This window comes from Anopheles arabiensis, chromosome X (genome assembly GCF_016920715.1).
Source record: "Anopheles arabiensis isolate DONGOLA chromosome X, AaraD3, whole genome shotgun sequence".
Taxonomy (NCBI): domain Eukaryota; kingdom Metazoa; phylum Arthropoda; class Insecta; order Diptera; family Culicidae; genus Anopheles; species Anopheles arabiensis.
In genome coordinates, this window is record NC_053519.1 from 14,100,318 (window position 1) to 14,123,899 (window position 23,582).

General features: G+C 47.7%; 1 protein-coding gene across 1 annotated transcript in view; it reads right to left on the reverse strand.

Annotated features, from left to right (window-relative positions):
* Positions 1-13,488, reverse strand: part of LOC120905593 (transcriptional regulator ovo-like) — a 31,947-nt gene extending 18,459 nt beyond the window's left edge. The window contains exons 1-2 of the mRNA XM_040316534.1: positions 13,301-13,488; positions 11,027-12,158 (exon numbers count right to left, since the gene is read on the reverse strand). Of these exons, the coding sequence (XP_040172468.1) occupies positions 11,027-11,237 (211 nt within the window). The 5' untranslated portion in view covers positions 11,238-12,158; positions 13,301-13,488. The remainder of the gene's footprint in view (positions 1-11,026; positions 12,159-13,300) is intronic.
* Positions 13,489-23,582: the final 10,094 nt, after the last annotated feature.

The window sequence follows — 23,582 nt, forward strand, 5'->3', positions numbered from 1 at the left end:
GACGACTACACCCCCCTTACACCCCCCCCCCCCCCTTACCTTACCGTCGCCGCCCATCATGTGGGAAGCAATTTGAGTAGAACTGATTTTTCTTTATTCTTGACGTGCTGTGCTTTTCTCGCCTCTTCGCGCGCTTGAGTCTATTTTTGTAGCTAACTGCGCGCGCGCGTGTGTGTGTGTGTGTGTGGCTGGTGGTTTAGTCTTCTTTCTCTTCTTCCCACCAGCATAAATCTCGATACACCGTGTGTGTGTGAGTGTGCGGATGACGGCGCGACGAAGAAGGCACCGCGGCTGAGGAAGAAGAGTCGACAAAGGAAACAATCGATGTGGGCAAAAGAAACGGCCCAAGAGGAATCATCGCTACCAAAAGGGAGGGAGGGACGGGGGGAATGGGAAGATGCATAGCTTGAAAATATAAGTCCCGTCGAAGAAGGAGAAGAGCAAAGAGAGAGAGAGAGCGAGAGCAAGAGAGCAAAAAAACGGAGATGAAAAAGCGGCTGAAAAAGTTATATTTGTGTCCTGTTTCTTCTCTCTGTATCCTTCGTATTATGTTTTTCCTTCCTTAAAAAAGTCGTTCAGGGCTGGAAGTGTGTTCGTGTGTGTGCGTGTGTGTGTGTCGGTATGGATGAGTGTGCGAACAGAACGCAACAAAGCAAAGGGGGAATAATAAAACGGGCAGCAGCAGCAGCGCGTTCGCTTTGTACCGCGCGCGAGAGTACAAAAAGAAAGACTTCAACGGGCGATCAAGCGAGGAAAGCAGAGCGTTATTACACATCTTGGTCATAGCCCGTTCGTTTGTTATGTCGTTTTAACATGCGCTTTATGCACTTGTAATTGCAGCTTTGGCTAGCTATACAGCTCAAATACAGTTGGTATCGTTTAGCGAGTTTATTGTCAGCGCTGCATAAATAAAGCGCCAACTGTTTTATCAAGTTTACTCTTCCCAACTGTGATTGATGTTGGGTGTTACGACGAAAGTGGTGCAGTAAAACGCATTAAAACACAAGCGTTACATTTTAATTTACAAATGCTCTCGCACAAAAAAAAAAGGAAAATAAATAAAACCGCTGCACGACGCGCAAGGAAGCAAAATTCGCTCGCGTCTGGGTCGTGCTTGCGTTCCTTTCTTTCCTTGTTCAAAATAGCAGCATAACTTCCTCCCCCCCTCACCCCCCTCCAGAGCACGACACGCGATGATTCGCGAAAAGACGTCGCAACAATGGTGAACCGAGAGCCGAAGCGACAAATGTTGAACCAGAGAGAGAGAGAGAGAGAGAGAGTGGCTGGCACAGGGAAACAAGCATTGCAGCACAACATTACAACAATGCCACCTTCCACCACACAGGGCCAGCGCCAAGATGAGAGCAAAATCAGGTTTTATCAAGGTCAAACTTTTAGAAGATATTGACCTTGCGGGGAGCGCGCGTTCGTGTGTGTGTGTGTCTTCGCGAGCGGTTTCTTCGGGTAGAAGTGGGGGGGGGGGGGAGAAGGGGGTGGATGTATAGACCCCGGGTGTACCGTTTGCAAGCGGGCTCGGCGTGCGCTTTTTTTGTTTCCTTCGTCTTCCTTTTCTTGTCCACCAGTCTCCGTCCCTCTCTCTCTCTCTCTCTCTCTCTCTCTCATTTTGTTTCCTTTTCTCTTCATTTGTGCTTTAATTTTGTGCCTTCTTCCCCCCCAAGCGTGACTAAATATCGCAAATGCATCTTGATGGGTGGGTGGGATGGGGAGGGCGATCGTGGGTTGAAGGTGAGGGTCGGCGATTTTTTCCTTCTTCTTCCTATCCTCGCTCTCTTTCTCCCTCTCTCTCTCTCTCATCTACCATACGTTCGGCCGGCGACATAATAAGCGCGCGAGCGAACATTTCCGTTACGGAACATATTTCAAAGCGGTACCCCCCCACACCACAGCGAGAAGAAGCAAACCAACAACAACAAAAACAAGCAAAACGGAGGAGAGAAAGATACGCGAGAAGAAGCATACGGAAAAAGCAGCAACTCGTTTGCGAAGGTAACGTTGTTGTGTGCTGTTTAGTGTCTGCCAGAGGGGGTGAGAAGGCGTGGGGCAAAGGCGAAGAGTGGCAGCGAGGGATCAGGCGCGCGCTCATTGGCAAGGTTCTTAACCAAACAAAAAAAAAAGTCAGCCATTGGGGTTTTGTAACGAAGGAAAGAGATCGAAATGGAGTATAAAACGCTAAATTTACCTTTTCCGGCGCGTTTTTTTTGTGTGTGTGCTTGTTCACGGCCTTTCTTCTGCTGGAGAGTTTTATGTAACCAGACAGTGTAAAAGGGTAACCTTCTTGGGATGGAAAAGAGATCGAGAAGCAATCGTTGAAACAAAAAAAAAATTAAAATAAAAAAAACACAAATGCAAGTTCAAGCAGAATTTGTGCAAAATGTTTAGAAGCGTCTCTTGCAATGTGGAAAGTTTTGAAAGCTTTTAATAATTTAATTAATCTGCATAATCATGACATTTAGGCATAATGATGCTTCAAGCTAAGGTTTCTTGAACACATTCAAGTGTTGTACCGTGTGAAAGTGTTTAGCAACAATATTTTGTTCCAATTGGATTACTGTAACTAACTTCAGGCTCTCGTTAATTATATCGTACAAACAAAGTGAAGAAAAGTCTTTCGAACACATTGACTGCTCCCGAGTGTAAAACAAAACCAACAGTAAAAATAAAATTGAACCCAAAATTGTCATAAAATGTATCGCCAAAGCCTCTCCTCTCTTCTGTCTCTCTTTCTCCTCCTCTCCCTTTCTGATTAATTCACGTTTTCACGGCCACACAGCAGCAGCCGCTACTAACTAAGCAACAACTGCCTCTTTTTTTTAAAAAGGCGAACGAATCCTTGACCTAAAGACGAAGGCTCCCTCCCCCCCCCTATCGCTGCGTCACGTGAGGAAGGGGGGCGTACCCCCTCAAACAGCACAGTAAAGGAAGCATACACACTTAACGGAATGATGACGCGATCGGAATGTAACATGAATAATAATAAAAATAATAATAATAATAATAATAATAATAAAAATAATAATAATAATAATGCAAATAATAATAATAATAATAATAATAATAATAATAATGCAAATAATAATGCAAATAATAATGCAAATAATAATAATAATAATAATAATAATAATAATAATAATAATAATAATAATAATAATAATAATAATAATAATAATAATAATAATAATAGTACAAATAATAAAAATAATAATAATAAAATAATAATAAAAGTAGTAATAAAAATAATAATAATAATAACATTTTGCAATTATATAAAAAATCCCAACAACGAAAAAAAAAATCACGCCGACTAAATGAGGAAATAAAAGACCTTGTTGTGAGTATGGGAAGGGAGGCCCCGTCAGCCCGACAGAAAGGATTGAACGGGATACAAAACGGCACTTTTCTTTGCGGAAGGCGCGATTATGCAACAAATAACATAACACTCACACTTTTCAATAGGCTTTCTGCCACTTGCAAACATAATTAGCCGTTTTGTCTGTGTCAGTTGGGGGGGGGGATGTGAAATTGCTTGTGTTAGTACCAAAGCAGGGCACCTTTACACCTTCGCAGCTCGGTCGAAATTTAAACACTTTTCTTCATTAGAGTTTTTGCAACAAAAAAAAAACCAGAAGCGGCCTGTTGTTGATGTGCACGAGCTGGGGGGATGCTCAAGAGCATCCCATGGCACACACACATACACACAAACACACACAAACCTGCTAGCCCTGATGACAAAAAAAAAACACTCACAAATCCTCGCCAACCTTCCACGCGTTCCCTTCCTTGCTGATTTTTTTTTTCTTGTTTGCATTTGTTTTTGCGTTTGTTGCGACTCCTCCTCCTACCTCCTTCATTGCACGCCATATATCAGCTCGGTCGTCTGCGGGCGTCTGTGTGTGTGTGTGGGTCAGACTTGGAAGGTGACAAACATTAAACCCTTTCGCCCTCTCTCCCAGCCCTCTTCCTCCTCCCTCCAGTCCAGCTGCAATGTGCGCATGCCCTTCGCACTACGCCCGGTACACACTACACGCCAGAAGCGAGCGAGCGCGTGCCGTGCCAGCCATTCCAAGTCCGTTCTGTTGACGGTGTTGAGCACGCAACACACACACACACACACGCACACACGCACAAAATCCGCACACTGGCCGCCAGCCGCTGCCGAGAGTATAGGCGCGTAGGCGAGGACACCAAACTTGACCTAGATTTTCGGGGTGCGCTCGCCCGCGCGCACGCTGCTGCTCGTTGTGACCGTCCGCGCGCCACCCCCCCTCCTACCGGGCTGCGGACGTGTCGCGAACCGGTCTCGCCGATCCGGGTTCTCTTGGCCCTCGGCATCTCTGTGTTGGTGTGTGTGTGTGTGCATAACGCAAAGCCGCGAGGATGGAATTAGCATAGACAGTTTGGTTTAATACTGCAAATTACACTAAATTTATGCGCGAGAGGCAGAGAGAGAGAGAGAGAGAGTGAGACAGAGAGAAAGAGAGAGTCCAACACGCTCCCCATTTCCTTGGAGGAAAGTAAAGCACTCATAAAAAACAACTGCACAAAGTGGAAACATTTTTTAAAGCTTTTCAAACAAAGCCAATAAATCAATCGAGTTTCCTTGCTCAAACGCATACACACACGCACCGCACGACCGAGGTAAGAAGCTTTGGAGTATTTCTACGCTCGATCGGCCAGCAGTTGGGTTATGAGATTATGCAGATTTTGTACCGGTTCGCGCTGTTTCCGAGCCGCCCGCTCTCTCTCTCTCTCTCTCTCTCTCTCTCTCTCTCTCTCTCTCTCTCTCTCTCTCTCTCTCGGCGCACTCTCTTCAAACAGTGTAAAAGGAAGGGAAGAGGGAGGTCGAAGGAACAAGGGCCCCCTTAAAGGTCCACTCCAGCAAGCCACAGCCAAGCAAAAAGCAAACATTTTTAACTTAACCAGCCAACCGCAAGGCAAACGCATGCAAATCTGTCGCCTTGCTCTCCCGCTCTCTCTCTCTCTCTCGCTCTCTTGCTACCTCTATCAAGGTGTCGCTTAAGAGACACTTGTCGATAGTGTCCTGGAGAGCAGCAAGGGAGAAGGAGGGCCGCTTAGTTGCCGATTAACTGTGTACATGTTGTCGCTCTGCCTGCCTGGCCTGGGGAACGGATCGGAAGCTGGTCCTTGTCTCGCAAGCAAACGCAGCACACACACACACACACACACACTCATAACCATGAATACGCTAAAAACAGCGGCAGCGAGTCGTTAACCCTGACCTAAAACTGTTCAGCCGCTCATGGCAAACACATACACACAGATACACGGATGCACAGGTTGGATGTGTTTAATCGATCGATGGAGAGCGGGTTCTCGGGTTGGCGGCAGGGGGGGGGAGGGGGGGGTGGGAAAGTCAACTGAAAAAAGTATCTTAATAACATACAAGTTCACAAAATCGGCTTAAAAAAGCGTCATTTTTTCTATAAAGTCCTAAAATTATTTTATTTGAAGAATCCAATTGAAGAATTTTCCAACACGAACGGAAAAGATCAGTTCCAATTGGAGCGACCGAAAGATTCGCGAAAATAAAACAAAAATCCCCCCGAAACCAAAAAACACAGTTAATGAACAAATAAACATACCGTACATCTCGTACCCCCCCCCCCACCACTTCCTCGTACCAAAAAAAAAGCTTCATAAAACTTACACCGCTAACGCACACAGCACAGTGCGCTGTTTTGTCCGTCAAAACACACACACACACACACCGCCAGAATCTATGCCAAGACCAAGGCCTTGTTGCCCCCTTTTCCCCCTCCTTGGGCGGCTTTTTTTCTGTGTTCAGCCCCCCGCGTCTGTGTCGCACTCTTTTGGCTCTTTCTTCCTTCCAAGTGACAGTTGGCGACCCTCACAAACTCCCTCCCCATCCCTTCCTCCCTCCTTCCTCCCACCAAACGACGCTGCTTCACTTCCTTCAAAGCCCCGCCACAAAGCCAGCACGAGATTCATAGGCGAGCGAGCGCGCGCGCTGTAAATACGAAAGACTTCAATCGACGCGTAAGCGACGAACGCGCGCACCGAGCGAGGAAGAAGTAATACGAGGCAAACCGGGAGGGTAGTGGCGAGTAGGAGGGGAGGGGAGGGAGGGGGGGAGTTTGTGAGCGAATTCTCAACGGTGCTCTCTACACCTGTACTTGTGGGTCGGTGTGTGTGTGTGTGTTTGCGAGTTCGTGAGGGAAATGATATAATAACCCTCACCCGTCGAAACGATCAAGATCAAGCCAGTAGCAGGCAGGCAGGCAGGCAGGGCCACCGCACGCAAAATACATTCATCTTGAAGCGGGGCAAAGAGTGGGAGCCCCCGGGGGGGGGGTGGGGGGAGGCGTGATTTTGCCAGGGGCACACGGTTTGGCGTGTGTGCATTGTGTCTCCTTAGTCTAGCCGCGCGCGCCGATGCTGAGATGCTGTGCGTAGAAGGGGTTCACCTCGACCACGAAAAAGCGAAAATAGCTGTAAGCGCGCGTCGGCGAAGGAGGAGACCCTGAGCGACGAACCAGACCAAACGGTGGACGATGGCATATACATCTCGGTGTCTCTCTTTGGTTTGTGTGTGTGTGTGTGTGTGTGAGAGAGAGAGAAAGTAGATCAGAACATTATCCAAAGCAGGTGACCTGCGCGCGTGGGTAAGAAGGGAGAGCTGAAATTAGCGGATTAAAAATAAATACACGGGACACACATACACACACACACACACACACACACACACGCGATATTCTACCGATTTCGAAGGTTAAACACACAAAGCCTTAAAGAAGCGTACGGAAAGAATGAAAGCAAAATTGATGGAATTGGCACTTTTTCCACCGCTGGCACAAGTGGAACACAACACACACACACACACAAATACGCAATGAAGGAAATTTGTTTTTCCACGCTTTTCCCCTTTTCTTATTCCACTAAGCCTTCCGCTGCATGCATTGATAGAAACGACGAATTTAAAAAATATATACACACACACACACCACGTTTGTGTAAAAAGTTGAACGCCACAGCGAAAATAAATTCAACACCGCTCCGCACAAAAGTGGGCAATTTTTTGCTGACGCATCGCTATCGTACCTATGCAAAGGTGTTGTCGCGCGCTACCACGCACAAATAAACGCATCAAAAGGAAGAAAAACGTTCTGAACCCGCTTCAGCTCCCGCCCAAATCACCACGCACGCGCATGATGCAAAGCAATGGGGGGAACGGGGGAATCGAATTGGAAACGTGCGACCGAAATATTGGAACGTTTGCATTGGGCTGGCAGAAAGAACAATAAAAAAAACCCGCGAAAATAAGGAAATCGAACAAACCCTTTTTAACGACGGCCCCACACTGGCGACGAACCTGAACCCACAATAGCACTGCTGCTGCCTTTTGTGTCGCTGGTGGGCAATTATTTGCTGACGCGCGGCGAAATTTGCACACGACACACACATACACACACACACACACACACGCAAGGGGTGTTTGTGGCGTGCAAAAGTGGAAATTTGAACCCAATTGGCGACGAAAGTGGAAACCGAATGGGTTGAACAAAAAACAACCAAAATAAAAAGTAATATCAAATCAGCTGCCTCAAAGGAGCCCAGGCGGTGGGTGGGGGATGATGTCGTCACTAAAAAAAAAAAAACAGACAGCCGCGTTTGTCATACTTTGCTTACGATTTTTTCCCCATTTTTTCCCATTCTTACAAATTGCGCATTATTAGTTTGCCCAATTATTTGAAGTGACTTTAAATTGAATTAAATTAAAAAAAAAACAAAGCAAAGCCCCGAAAGCGCACACTGCACACCGTCACTGCACGGTTTCCCTTTCGGTGTGGATGCGCACCCAGGGGGGGCGCCTGTGCTTTTAAGCGGAAACAGAATGCATTACCAGCACAGCGCACGAAACGGATTATCTAACGGAATTGGCGGCGAGCTAATTTCGCATGCATCTTTTCGAGCGCTGCCGTAACGGGGTCTGCTGTCTCGCTGTCTCCTTCTGTCCGACCATTCGACCGGCTCTCGGCAAGGAGAAAAATGCATCCCCCATGCGTGTGCAGCATCCCATTACATACGACAAAAAAAAACAACAACAACGACACCGGCGGCGCTCGATTTGAAATGGAAATTCCTCTTCATTTTTTTTTTTGCTTTTTTTTAAACCAACAGAACAGAACACACACACACACACACACACACACACACACACACACACACACACACACACAAATTGCACATAAGTTAAATTTCAAATTAAATTTATTGTGCATGTGTGTGTGTGTGTGTCGTCAACGAGGCGCAACATTACTATTGTTACAAAATGCATACAAAAACACGATTTCTTATTCCGAAGCGCAAATGCATTTTTCAAAAAACGCGCAAGATTGTGCAATCGTCGCACAATGAACCAAACTGTGCTTGTGTGTGTGTATGTTTTTTTTTGTTGCTCTTTGCATCGGCGTGCAAGTCAAATGCATGTTCGGTGCAGGAAAATGCAGGACAGAGCGCCGAACTGAGCGAATTTAAAACGACAACAGGACACAGCAGGCAGGTGATCGGGAAGTAGGAGCGAGAGAGAGAGATTGAGGACATGCTCCGAGCGAAGGGAAACAAGAGAGAGAGAGAGAGAGAGAGAGAGAGAGAGGGCCAAGCGGACAACTCTGGCTATGATCAGTCCCGCACCTTTGCGCTTCGAACGCAATTCAATTCCAATTGGAAGTCAGAATCCGCGAGGACAGGGAATGCATTTTTCATCAACATCAACGCCACAAAGACACACACACACACACACATTTACATTGTAAAGAAAATGACATGAATTCGGGGCGCTGCTGCTTTCCGCCGTTTTCCCTTCGCAAGTGATGCGTTTTTTTATATCTTGTAAAATTTCATAAATTAATATAAATTAATAAATACATAAATCAATTGCATTTCGATTTTAAGGCGATCACACACACACACACACACACACACACACACACACACACACACACACACACACACACACACACACACACACACACACAAATTCTGACCAACGGTTGTTACATGACCTAAAGCGAAGAAACCAACAACAACAACAACAACAAAAATACACTTTCCACAATTCCTGTTTCACCCCGGTGCCGCTTCCGTATCTCTTCCCCAGCCTCCTCATGCCCCCTCTTTCCTATAAAAGCGCAACGAGAGCAAAAGTCAGCAACGGACACAGCGCCGCGCATTTTTCGAGAAGCTTTAATTGAGAGGAAAGGGGGTATGATCGGGAGAGGCCCGAGGACACTGAACCACGTGTATTCAGATTATGCTAAAATTGCATCGAAACGGTAGGCGCGCGAGCCCTCCCCATCCCCCCCCCCCCTATCGGCGCTTCGTTCCGTGCTGAATTTTCAATGATCACACACACACACACACAGAGCTTCTTTTTTCGATCTTCCCCAACGGGCTTCTCGAACAGTATCGGACGATGAGGCGGCGGCGACCAGAGAAGAATATGTTTCTGGATCTGGTCGCATCGACGCCCTTTCCAAACGCCACACTCGCTCCAACCCATTACCCCCGCATCTCGTTTTTACGTGGAAGACAATTTCATAACATCGAGGTGCACCACACACCAACCTTATTCGCCGTCGCAGTGCCGAGGACGGCGGAAAAAGGGAGGGGTTGACTGAGCGCGTGAATTTATTCCTGCCGAGAAACGTGCAGGGAGCGACGAAAGAAGGAGAAGGAGGAGGAGGACGCTGTGTGGTCGCGATTAAGATGCGCCATCCAGGAGGGTGTGTTTGTGTGTGTGTGTGTGTGTGTGTGTGTGGAGACTAGAGGAATTAAACGAATTCATCGCGAACGAACGGTGCTTCTGTGCTTGCGTTGCATATATTGATGTGGAGCTAGACTCTGGGGGCCTTTTTTGTTTGCCCCTCTTAGTGCGTGTTTCTGTTTTTGTTTTGTGTTCTGAAGCCCGAGCGAAGGGCAGACAAGCGATGGTGAGAAGGTAGTTCGCGTTGGAATTAGGGTTTGCAGGGGAAATTCTAACTAGACCAAACGACAACATCGAACGCAACAAGGTATGGGGGACACCCCTTCTCGCGGACAAAAAAGCAAAAGAAGGGGGAGGGGGGGGGTTCTGAAGGTGGGAAGGTGAAGATCAGTTGCTTCGACTAAGTGGCACACAACTACACGCTATCACTGTTTTTGCTTTCATACTTCCAATTGGAATTTTGCAAACAAATCAAAACGATACAAAAAGCAATTGGAACTTCCATTCCAAAAAGAGAAGAAAAAAAAACGAGATGACGGGGCACGAAGGAACCGTCCGATTGCGGGTACGTTCGAAATTTAAATCAAACCACCAGCATGTCAGCTCGGCAAATACCTTAATATGCGTTTGAGCCGTTAATAATTTGCCGCAATATTTCAACTCCACTCATTCAAATATATCCGTTAGAAGATGAGTTCTAAGAGAAATGAACTCGTTTTTGTAGAGAATGCTTTTTTGGAACAACCATTTCGATCTAAATAATAGACGAAAGAGCTTTGGCAAACGAGTCAAGGCCTCTGGTAAGCCACACCAGAATAGCCAAAACATTTGAAAACTATTTTGAAATGAATCATTTCTATGTTCTCGTATACTGTCTTCTCCTAGTATCATGAAATGCTTTTGATAGAGAATGCTATTTACATCTTTTTCTTACACTTGGTGTACGTAATTTGCAATTCCAAGGTCATTTTCATACGTATTGAAAATGGAAAAAATAAATAAAATTTTATTACAAAAGAATAAATCCTAATGAGTAGACCTTCTTGCCCCGCCGTTCCTTACACTCTCTGCGGGAACGAATCCCCATGAGATCCAAACCTCATTCTGGATTATTTTTACATTTCTTGTAATATTTCCTAAATGTCGCCTCAATGCCAACCCCCCTCCCCCTCCCCGCTCTCTTTCCCCTTTCATGAAAAAGGCTTAAATAGCTCAAACAGCCAAACAAACTGGGAAAAGGTAAAACAAAACGACAACACTTACCGGCCGAATCGTCGTGCTCGCGCTTGCGGGACACCAGCGACAGTGGCTCGTTGCTGCCGACCTCGCTGCCGCCGCCGCTGCCGACCGCATCGTCGACCACGCTGCTGCCGCCGCCGCCGCCCGGCCCGGAGTGGGTGTTTTTCTGCGCCTCCTCCACCAGCCGCAGCTGCTGCTGGTGCAGCCGGTTCTTGATCAGGAAGATCTTCGGCATGCTGTTGCCTGTTGTTTGCTGCTGCTCTCACAACTCTCTTTCTCTCTCTCTCTCTCTCTCTCTCTCTCTCTCTCTCTCTCTCTCTCTCTCTCTCTCTCTCGCTCACACACAAACGATAATGGTTAGGGGCGCATCCAGCACGCCAGTGCAGAGCTTCCGCAGCCCTTGTGCTTCGGTGGAAAATGTATCTGCACAGGAAAGGCGAGAGCCGGGAAAAACCAGCAACAGAAGAAAACAAGAGTTCCCTTGGCAGGCCCGCTCGCCTACCCCTCTCTCTCTCTCTCACGCTCTCTGTCCTTTTAGCCCAGATTTTTCCCAACACACCGACGATGGTGGGTGGGGGCACAACTACACATTAAAAAACTCTGCATACACACACACGCGCACACACACACAGAAACTTTTCACAATGTTGGGGAAATTATCTTTCTTTTGCTTTTTTTTGTTGTTGTTGTGTGTGTGTTATCTTTTTACACTGTTGCTGATGCTCTTGGTGCGCTTTTTTCATTTACACACACACGCACACACACACACACACACACACACACACACACACACACACACAATGGCCCCTCTTCTCCACTCCACCGACTGGGAGTGTGTGTAGTGGAAGTTGGGGGGGGGGAAACCCCGTACACACTCTTGTGGAGCCTCCCGGAGAGACTCGCTTTCCGCGCTGCTTTCCTTCCTCACACACACAGGTGCGCGCGCGCGGAAGGACACACGGCGCAGCACGCAAGCATTAGGCGCAATGCAACGCAAATAATATATTTAAAAAACACTAATCCCGCGCGTCACACTCACTCACACACACACACATTGAATTTTGGGATCGATTGTTGGTTGATGTGTGTGAGTGTTTTTTGCTTTGAATTTCCACGCTGTTGTTGCTGTTGGTGGATCCTTGGCGCGCTGTGAAGACTGTGAAGAGAAGAACATGGAAGGTGAAGAAACTCAGTATCGCTCGTGCTCTGCCGCCGCCGCCGCCGCCGCCACCACCCACGGTTGATAGTTGAATGTTGAGGTGGGGAAGGGAGTGGTGGGGGAGAAGGAAGGGATCATGCAGGGAAAAGGCAAACAAGCAAACAAAAACAAGAAACGAAGAGCAGGCGGTTTGATTGTGTCCTTTCTCTTCCTACACCACACACCAACAAACACTACCAACACACACACACACACATCAACAGAATTGGTGCGGCGGAGGAGCGTGCCTGTGGAGGTGTAGGTGGAAGGTGGGTTGATTGTTGTTTGGGGTTTTTTTACGTTGTTTTTGGTTTGCCAATCGGACAACACACATACACATAAACAGGGACATTCCAATGCTCACACACAACGGTACACGCGCTTTTAGAGCGCTTCTTCTTCTGCTGAAAGGTCCTTAAACTCTTTTTGTTTTCGATTAGCAATTATTGTTGAAAAAATAGAAAGGAAAATGTGGAATCGGAGGGGGAAAGGAACTTTTTTACACACACACACACACAAATACACACACACGCGTGTTGAACAAGTAAGCCTAATATATTAAAAAAAAAAACAATTCGCACAACTTCGACGGGAGAAGCACTTTTGTTGCTGTGGAATTTCTGCCCTTTGTTCTTATTTTGTTCTATTTTTCACAAACCACTCAAACCGCAACACAGGAAGATGATGCACTGTTTTTTTGCTTTGTTTTTTTTTTTTTGTTTCAAAACACATTCCCCGATGTCCTGTGCCTGTTCGCCCGAAAAGCGTCCCGTTCCGGGTGGTCCAGAGTTCTGCAAAACATTCATCAACCACACACACACATGTTGTTTGCCCCGTCGTTTAGGTCAACTGTTGTGTGCACTTGAAAAAAAGCACATGTCACAACGGATCGCACACAACTGGCCAAATCAAAGGGACGGCGCCTCGTGCAAGCCTTCAGAACACGCACATACACACACGCACACACAGCGCGGTCGATCGCTGATTCCCGTTCAGAAAGGGCACACACACACACACACACACACGGAACGGGGCTGGTTGGTGGTGAAGAGAGTTGGTTGAAGCGGTTTGTGTATTGCGCGCACACACGGGCTCATTACCTTACACACTGCACCGCAAAAGGGAGCGCACACACTGAGGTTGCTGGGGCAATGGGGGCGTTCTGTGTACGCCGCACACTGATGCTGCTGATTGCTACTGACTTGTGACACTGCTGCCTGTTACTCCCTGGGAGCGATTCTGCCGCCTGGGAGCGCTGCGGATGGGATGCGTTAATTCTTTGCAACGTTCTACCTCCAACTGAAGCGCACCGACCGAACGCGACGCTCGCCAAGCCGCCTGCTGCTGCTGCGTGCGCTCCTTGCTCGCTCGCACTCGGGCGTACGATCGGCCTGCACGATCGTTCGCTGCTGCTCTCTCTCGCGCGCGCTCGCCCGCTCTCGCTCGCACGCCTGCACGCTCTCGCTCGCTCTTTGCCGCACGGCGCACATTCCGGCACTAAGAGCCACAGTGGACACACGGGTGCGGGCGTCTCGCTCTCGCACGCCACCTAGAACGGAAGCCAGCGCAGAAAACCCGCACACTCGTGCACCCGCTCTCACCCGTACAATCCTTCTCCCGCTCGTGTCTTCTCTCACTCCCTCACACGTGCGAGAGCGCTTTCGCGCTGTTGCATTCGCACGCTTAGTAAGGTGCGCACTTCGCTAGCCATGGTAGCCATACGCGCATGTGCGGACGCGTCGATACTAAGCCAGCATCGTGGTTCATCTTTACACATGTGTGCGTGTGTGTGTGTGCGTAGATTTTTTTTACTTACCCCCTATTCTGCCGCTACTAAGTAAGCTCTTCTTTAGCCACCTGAACAAGAGCTGCCGTAACACTAAGCGCGTGAAACAATGGATACATGGACGCACGCACACCAAGCATGGATTCTCTGCGTTTCGTTCGCTTCGTTCCCCTCGTTTTCCTGCACACACACACACACACACACACACACACTCACACACACACACACACACACACACACAGCTCCTATACACTTGTTTCTGCCGTCAGCGAGTGACGTTTAAATCGTAGTGGCTTGCCCACGGCAGTTAGTACAGTTCTGGTTTTAGGTTCTCCTTTAGTGTACCGTCTGCTCTAGCAGACACTTCAGCGGCCACTTCCTGGTAAAATTCTCCCAACAAAACATCGCACCCCGTGCACCCATCCAATCGATGCACCAGACTTTCGAAGAAAAAAGAAAAAAAAAACTGTATTTAAAACAACTCAGTCCAACATGGGAGCTTTAATTGCTCGAGACATGTTTTCCAGCAAGTGTGTCATCAATCAAACATTGGGCATTTCATTGGGCTTGCGATTTCGGGGAATTTCGCTGCACCGAAAGGAAGATCTGACAGCATTGGGACGCATTGGGGATGTGGGGTTTATTTAAAATGCAATGGAGGATCCAATGGATTTGGCTTCAAAACACAAATCCATTGCCAGATTATTTAATTCATCACCCGGAACGTGGCGATCGCGCTTGGACTTGATTCTTGTCTTGGCCGTTGTCAGAATGTTGGATTTTTAGCCAGCCCAAAAGTTCCATGTGTAGCAGCAATCGGAGTTGGCTCCCATACCGAACCCCCCCCCTTCCCAATGGTGGCGGCAAAAAGAAGGTGTGAAATCTTAGCACAGAGTCTACCGCTGCAACCCATCGCCCTCCTCCTGTGAAAAGCGAGCCGAAGCAAAAATGTCCAATTCAGCAAAACTTTGCATAGGGGGGGGGGGGGGGGGAAGAATAGAAAGAGCAAAAAGCAGCAGCTCGACTACTCGGCTACAACCGCACACGGGCTAAGTTGCCGGTCCGGCCTTTTACCTTAGCATCTTTCCTACCCAGCGCAGCCCCTGCCCCTGCCATCCCACCGTTTATCATGACCAGTTTCGCGCAGATCATAAACAGCGCATCAGTTCCATTCAGCATAACTAATGTGCGCACCGTTTCATGCTTCTGGGTTTAGCCCACCCGCAAACGGGGTACACATTGCAGCCCACTGGTTTATGGTGCACCCCGTACCCCTGCGTATGTTGGGCCGCGCTGCATGGGACGCGCGCTAATGCTTGTTGCAAAAAAAAAAAAAACAACTATATAGGTGGCAAAACTGTCGATTAAAAAGATGCACCCAGCGCTCACCATTCAGTAGAGCGGGGGTACAACTCACGCTCGTTCCTGCAAAACGAAGCCGGTGGTGTAATTAGGGCTTTTTGTTTTAAGTTTCTTCTTTGAGAACGGGACGAGTGAATGCGTCCATTCAATTCCGTTCTAGCGAGCAGCGTGTTTGGGCAGGGGCCATGTCGCCGGCAGCCTGGGCAACACATTGGGACTTTCGAGGAAAGTGTACTTTTCGGATGCGTCGCTGCATCGCTCGAACGGACCTTCATTGGCACAGGAGCACGCGGTCGAAGGTTTCCTAGTAGCAAGGCGAGTAAGAATCGAGCTGAGCAGGAAAAATACAGGCAAAAAGAGAGCGAAGGATAGAAAGAAAGAGAGAAATGAGGAAAGAGAGAACTGATCAGAACCCGTACGCGTGTACAGGTGGCGGATAGTATCGATCGAGCTGTGCGTCGTTCACGCAATAGCTGACGTTTTCATCCCTCGAAATGATCAGAACGCTCTCCCTCTCTCTCACTACTTCTCTCTTGCGCACCGTTTTACTCTCTTGCTCTCTCTCTCTCTCTCTCTCTCGCTCAAGCACTCAAGCAGCTTTACCGCGACCGTTGGCTGGGCCGTCCATTTTCAATGTCCACTCTCGCATACGACCGGACCGTTTTGTTGATCTTCTCTCGCTCTCCTTGCCTTACCTTACCGGAGCCGTTCTCCCTACCCAACCGAACCACCAGGGGGAATAGAGCGATTCCTTTCCCGTTGCTCGCTGCCTGTGTGTGCGTGGGGTGTGAGCGCAAGTGCGGGTCGTTTTGCTGTTGTTGCTCGCGTACACACGCTCTCCCCACACACCGACGCGCTCGCAAGGGGCCCGCGTGGCCTTTTGCCGTTTGAAGGCTAAGGCTAAGTGGCCCCCGTGGTCGGCCGTGTTTGCCGTTGCGTGCCGGCATGTATGTATGTGTGTGTGTGTGTGTGTGTGTTTGTGTGCCCTGGCAGACGGAACAGGTTTTACATTTCTGCAGCGACACGATGCCACACTGGTTGACATTGGTGGTGGTTGTGGCGGTCCGGGAAGCGGGGGCAAGGGGGATTTGCGGATTCTTCGTCGCCGCGGCCGCCGCCGATGACTCGCGATGATGCACTCCTGGAGTGGGTTTGTGATCGGCCGCGCTCACGCTCACGGGGTGCACATTTTCAGTGTCACGCGCACTCACGCAGCGCTAACCTTCGGGTCTATACACACACAAAACGGCAATGGCCAACACCCCCCCGCTGTGTAGTGGCGCTTGGAGGCTCGTGCAATCGCCAAAAAAACTAAATCCAAAAAACAGCAAGCGATGTTAGCAAGCGACGAACTCCTGCCAACAAGCCTTGCGCTCGCTGTCTTTGCGCAAAACGGCGCTTTTTTTTTGTTAGCACGCAAAACATATGCGGGAGCGTCTGCTTGAGCGCCTGCCTGCATTCCCCAGCAGCAGATGCAGCTTCAAGGCGCAACCACACACCCTGTCGGCGGTCGCACTTGCACCTGCACGACGCAAACGCACACACACACACACCGGCCAGCGCAACATTACGCAGCGAGCGTGGCGCAGATCCATCACCGTTATCAGCTGGAAGACTGTAATTACCGTACTACCGGAGCAAGGAGCAAGAGTTTGAAAATCCATTTGAATGGGGAGGACCGCGGGGTTGGGAAAAAACCAAACAACATCGGGCAGCCGGTGCAGGATCCCAGACGGTTGCCTTGTTCTAGCAGTTTAGCGTATCGATCTGCAGCAGCTCGTTGTACGTCTCGCATTGCTGCACTTGCACTGAAAAGAAAGAAGAAATACTGCCAGCCAGGAATAAGTTGCCGAACGGTTTGAATGAATGGTTTGACGATAGTAACGCCAATTTTTGTAATGGCGTAACCCGATTATACACACTTCAACGATACAATTTGTCATACCTTCGGCGGTGTGTACATTAAAGAGTTCTATGGCAATGGGAAAATAATAATTCTCAAAATAAATTTCCTCGAGGGGATTGTCCTTCTCAAGGAAAAATAGAAAATTATCAACGCAAATTGCAGCCAACGTTCGTTTTGAAAGATTTAAAGCAGCTTTTAGGCTGCACAATTCTTGTGACTGTTAATGTTATGCTAAATCTAGTCAGAACCAAACAGCGAAGAATGATGACAAAACAAAATTGTTCCGCTGGAATATGATCTTCTGATATTCAGCTGACCCGTTGGAGTAAATGGAAGAAAAAGATGGAACGCAAAAGTGTAGCGATAGCCCCATATATGCCATCAAATGAAGAGGAATCTGCAGCAACATGATATAAATTTGGCGCAAGCACTACAACGGAAGTCTACCGGAAACGATCTCAAATATCACCATGACCCTATCAGTTGCTGCTCCAGACATCATCAACAATGTGTGCTTGTTAGGAATTATTCACCCCTTTTACACGAAAATTGCTACACAGCGAGAAACCAAACAGGATGTCAAAAAGCTGCTTCCACACTTCTCAACGACTTACTGAGAATGGGGGAAAAAAATTACAAGCCAAATATATCTCTGAATAGATAGTGCGAAGACAGGAACTAGGGGTAAAATCTACAAGGTTCGCTAAGTATCTTTTTCCAATATCAAACAATACTCGAATGATGTCAAATCGCAGATCGAACAACATGCGAATTTCGGCTCATGATTCCATCTTCAAACACTGTCTGTCATGAGACAAGTTTTGCCAGACTCGAAATAATCGGTAGTTAAAAATAAAGAATGTCAATGTTGACTCCGCGGGTCAAAATTCTACATAAAATAGTAGCACGGGACGCAGCCTAGTATGATAAAAAAATCAGTTCTTTAGTAGTTCGTTCCATTTTATTTTGGAATAACAATTACGATGCATTAGTTGAAATCTGTAATGTAAAATAAAGTACAAAATGTATCAGAATATTTTCAATTAGCCATAGTTTAGTTTAGTTTAGTTTAGTGTATATTAATCGATGGACTATAAGGACCTCTCGAGTCAAATTTTGTTTACAATAGATATTAGATAACGAACAGAACATTTATATATGATTATTGTTGGACGCATTCCGAAGACATTAAAGTGAAGTCAGTTCCGTTATCGTCATTCCAGGCTCATAGATATTGTCAGCTGAATTTAGTAGACGGCACATACAAAGAAGAGGGTTGTTCGGGTTTCAGCGACTGCCAGCATTGGCCGGCGACGGAGTATTCTGGCAGGAACATATAGGTGAATCCTTGAAAGCAGCTCGGGACAGTCGATGGTTCCGGTTTAAGATTCCCGTGATAAATGCCAGCCTGGCGTGCTCAACACGTTCGGCGAGAGGCGGGATCCTCAGTAGCAAACACCCAGTCCTGTAGTCGAGACGACGCGGCCAATCACGAAGGGCGAAGCACGTTGCCTTCCGTTGGATGGACTCTAGCCGCGCAAGTGCCCGAGTAGATGCTGACCACCAAACAATGCTAGCATATTCCAGCAGTGGACTGATAAGTGCGCAGTACAGTGTCTTGAAACACATAGGATCATGAAGCTCGCGCGTCATGTTTATGATCAAGCCAAGTAGCCGATTGCCACTAGCGACTACTTGGTCTATTAGTTCTTCGAAGGAGAGTTTAGCATCTAGGAGGACTCCTAGATCCTTTACACAATTCACTCTTTCGAGGTTCTGACCATCAAGCGTATAATTAAACAGCGCTGGAGCTCTTGAACGGCTGGAGATCTTGAGATTATGGCACATTTATCATTACAGACGCTTAGTGCGTTACGCTTGCATCAGGAGACAAATTCAGTCAGGGTGGCATAGACTTCTGATATTTCCTACATTTCCAAAGTTTTGTGCAAACTAACAAGATAAGTACGCAAAGATAATGACAAAAACTGGTCATGACTCACGACCAGCTACGTTAGTTTATCCAATACAGAATAGTAAATCTTATCTGGATATTGGTGTCATTTTAATTATCAATATTTTTGAGTTGGTATTAATTGTGAACAGCATTTGCGTACGTTAAAAACAGTGAATTCTTACATTTGATGCTGCCCATGCTCCATAAATTACTACATATTGGTTCGTCCAGTCTAGTGCAGACCTGGACAAATCTTCATGTGACAGTCGGGGAGTCTAAGGTGTTAAACAAGTCCTTCGTAACCGTTACTCCCGTCTTGCTAATATCCATAGAAATCCTTATTCATTATGGCCATCAAGAACAGCGTCAAAGGCCACCTGTATTTTATCTAATCACATAGATCTTGGTAGGATGCCTCATGGAAAGCTTGTGATCGTTTGACACCCGATTTGATCTGTTTTCTAAACGTTTTGCAGAAGTAAAATGTTCTAAGGTGCATTGATACCTAAAGAGGACTTCAATCTTTCCCTAAACAATATGCCACAAAAGCTAAGAGCTTGCGTTGTAAATTCCTGTTGGTTGAGTGATTTTGTTAATTTTTCCAAGTCTTTTTCTTATAGAATTTACGTGTCCTTTCACCAAGTACCTTGAGTATTACTTTGCTTAAAAATAAAAATAAAGTCATGTTCCCAAACCACATACAGATGGGTAAGATACTTCCGGACATTCCGGGTTTTATACATTAGTATGAGATTGAAGCTAAAATGCGAGTTGTTTCTTTAAAAAATTGTCCATCACATACTTTTGCAGAAATGCTTCTACAAATAAATGTTGGCTCAAGCGGTCGCGGGCCTCACCAAGAGAACTTGTGGGCCACTAGTTTGACATCTCTGATGTAGAAGTATGCAGATCGTACACTACGGAAGCTACTATCTTGTTACAATCACTATCTATGAGTCTAAAGAATACTGTGGCTATCCAGGCTATAAGTATCAGCGGATCTGCGCAGAACAGAGCACATTTTCTGCAGTTTCTGAAAATTCTATTTTACTTGTATCTCTCATTGATGTGTTATGATTTCATCTCTTATATAAAGCTTCTTTCAACTGTAACTACAGCGCCGTTTTGTGCAAGAACCATTGTAATACCTTCAAACTCTCCCAAAGGCAAGGTTGCTCCATCAATGCCTCTTTAAGCTTGATGTGGGATATTAAGCATGCATTTTACATAATATGTAGACGTCGTTCTGTTGCAGAAACGACGGTAATACATCCCTCACGTAATAGAGATGTCGGTGTCGGAGAGGAACTTGAAGCGGTAGAAGAGTTTGTTGCTACGACTAGAGCCACCAGTGACAGATGGGCCTGCTGGAACATTATTCCTGCTGTTGACTTCATCAGCACAGTGACATAGTTGCAATGGCACTCGAAATGCTTCCACTCGAACGTTCGTAACAGCACTCGGAACAGGAATGCAGCCGTGAGTACCTCGTCCATACAGTCCGATTGGGCTGCCCCCAGTTGCACTGTTCCATCTTCACCGGCAGGCATCGCTCGATCGCTCGTTACAGTCCACTGTTATATTGTCTTGATTGTTAACATCCTCGAGCGGCCGCACATTAGTGGCTCATCCTGACCCGTAAAGCCCGCTCCTCCCCCCCCCCCATGGGATAATTGGGTAAGGATTTAACGAGCCGCTATTGAGGTGGAATTAATGCGACGCTGTCAATGGCCCCACCGAGGACCGGTATCGCTCGATTTTCTGGCCACAGTTTGGAGACGCTGCCAGACAACCCGTTAGAACCGGCTCGCCCTTCCCCGGTGGATGACGAGCGCAAAGGGTTTGGGTGCCAGGCGTGGGCTAGATTTAATCATAATTAAACGCAAACAACGAGCGTAAAAACTTCTCTCCGGCCCGAAGCACAAAGCGTTTAGTGTCGCGCGGCCCGATGGCATTATGGGCTTTTGATTCTAATTAACGTAACGTGCCGCCCGGTGCCCGTACAGGTGCTGCAATTTGCCCGGTTTATGATTATTCCTTTACGAGCGCTTGATTGATTTTTATTTAATCGGAACGGGCAACCCATGTATCCGAGATCCCGTCCGTGCACAGATGTCGCGCACCGGGACGCATTTGCATGTGGCGCCATTTGCGTTTCGCCGCCACTTTACTGCCACGACACAGCACGCCGAACGATGGCACCACAGCAAAACAGAAACAAAAAAAAGTGGTGAAAAAGGGTCATAAATGGCTGTAACTGTACGATTCTAATGGGTCGCACAATTTGATTTGTGCCCAGCATGCATAGCGGGCACATTGCATCACACACACACACACACACACACACACACACACACACACACACACACACACACACACACACACACACACACACACACACACACACACACACACACACACACACACACACACACACACACACACACACACACACACACACACACACACACACACACACACACACACACACACACACACACACACACACACACACACACACACACACACACACACACACACACACACACACACACACACACACACACACACACACACACACAAACACACACACACATGTTGGCACAGTTGTCGTGTGGGAATCGGGATGCCGAGATCCAGATAGATCGATCGATTTTCCCATGCAAACGGGGAATTTCGGTTGGTTTTCCGTTTTTTTTTTAATTTTGGGAAATCACAGGAGGCATTTTTCATTAAACCGTCGATTGTTGTGCTTTCGGGCTAACGAATAGTCTAATAAAAGGCGGTACCCAGTGCGACCCAGCCCCGGCCTGGCACAGCTGGGACCCGACGAAGAGGAAACCTGAATTTGTACACCGTTTTTTTTTCAGAGTACAACTCTTCCGCACTGCGCATCGCTTTATGCCGAAGGTGTCGAGTTGTGTTTTGGTCCTTCGAGCCGGATCATGGGTGTAGCAAGCGGTGTTAACCACGCTCGGCGGACCACGAAAGGCAATGGCAATGGGCGAGGAGTCGGGTGGGGCCCGGAGCCGAGCAAAGGATGCAGGATGTACGCTTCCTTTCCAAACAGCGAAAAGCCGCGTCGCCGCGTCGCCATTTAAACTGCCGCACCGAGCGCAGAATGGCACGATCTGCGCAAGCGGATACCGGAAGATAGCACAAGTGAAGGTTGGCCGGGGGCGGTGGGGGGTGTTGGGGTAAATTTTGCGCGTTTGCACCTGCCGCAAACCGAGTTGGTCGTTTGCTAGCTTCACTTTAAATAGACGGGGCTCGCAAAATAAAACCAAAAAATCGTTCCACCGAGTGCGGGTAATTTGAGCAACCGAAAGCATCGAAAGCTCCTACTCAAAGGATATTTTGAGGGAAAAGAAAGACCGCGAGAGAGAGAGAGAGAGAGAGAGAGAGCAAGAAGATCGAGAACCGATTAAAAAGGACCAACTAAACGCCCAGAAGTAGGCAAATAAAAACCGAACCGAGCGATGAGGATTTTTTTTCTCAACGCTGTAGAGTGTTTTGGGACACCTTTTTTAGGTCCTTTTTGCTTCGTCCGTTTCGTCTCCTTCCTCCCGCCCGGTACGGCTACCACAAAAAGGACTCCGAATAGTAGGAAAAAGAAGAAGAGCACCCGCAAACAGAACGCAGCAAGGGCAGCACAGCACGGTCCCGAGGTATTCTCGCTTCCGTTCTTCTGTTGCTTTTCTGTTTTTTTTTTGGTGCGTTGTGCAAAGTAAGCGAGATGGTTGTGTGTGCACGCGGGGGAAAAAAAGGGCACCAGCAGAAGCAAAACACAAAACCGAACCGAGTCCTTTTTTCCGCATTCGCAGGTACAACTGCAGGACCCAGTTGGAGGAGGAGGATGAGCTAAAGTTCTCACCAGAAAACTGGAACGAATTCGATCGGATTCGTGGGACCGTTGGGTAGCAGGGGGAGGTGCTGCAAACGGTAGGTCTGAAAAAGGATGTGTGCTCGGCATTCCGCTGGAGCCCTGTTTCGTGATGTCCTTGATTTCCCATCCACTCCTAGGAGCGGCAACAGCAACAAAAAAAAAGGTCAATGTTTGCGCCCGCTTACCTGCGCGCGCGGCTACGCAGACTGATTTTTCGTGGATTATCTTGTTAGATCTCACGTTTTTTCTTCCCATTTTTGCACTTTGTTCAGTGTACGCGTATGTGTGTGTGTGAGTGTTGTGTGCGTCTGTACGACCACAAACTGTGTGAGCCGACCCATAATGCGATCGGGGTCCTCTTGTCGCTTTGTGGCGCGCTAGTCTATTAGCGCTTGATATTCGCATTTCCGCACAACGAGGCGCGGGTGAGAGAAAAGCGCCGGCCCTGGGAAGCGAAATTCGATCGGAAGGCAAAGCTCTTCGAT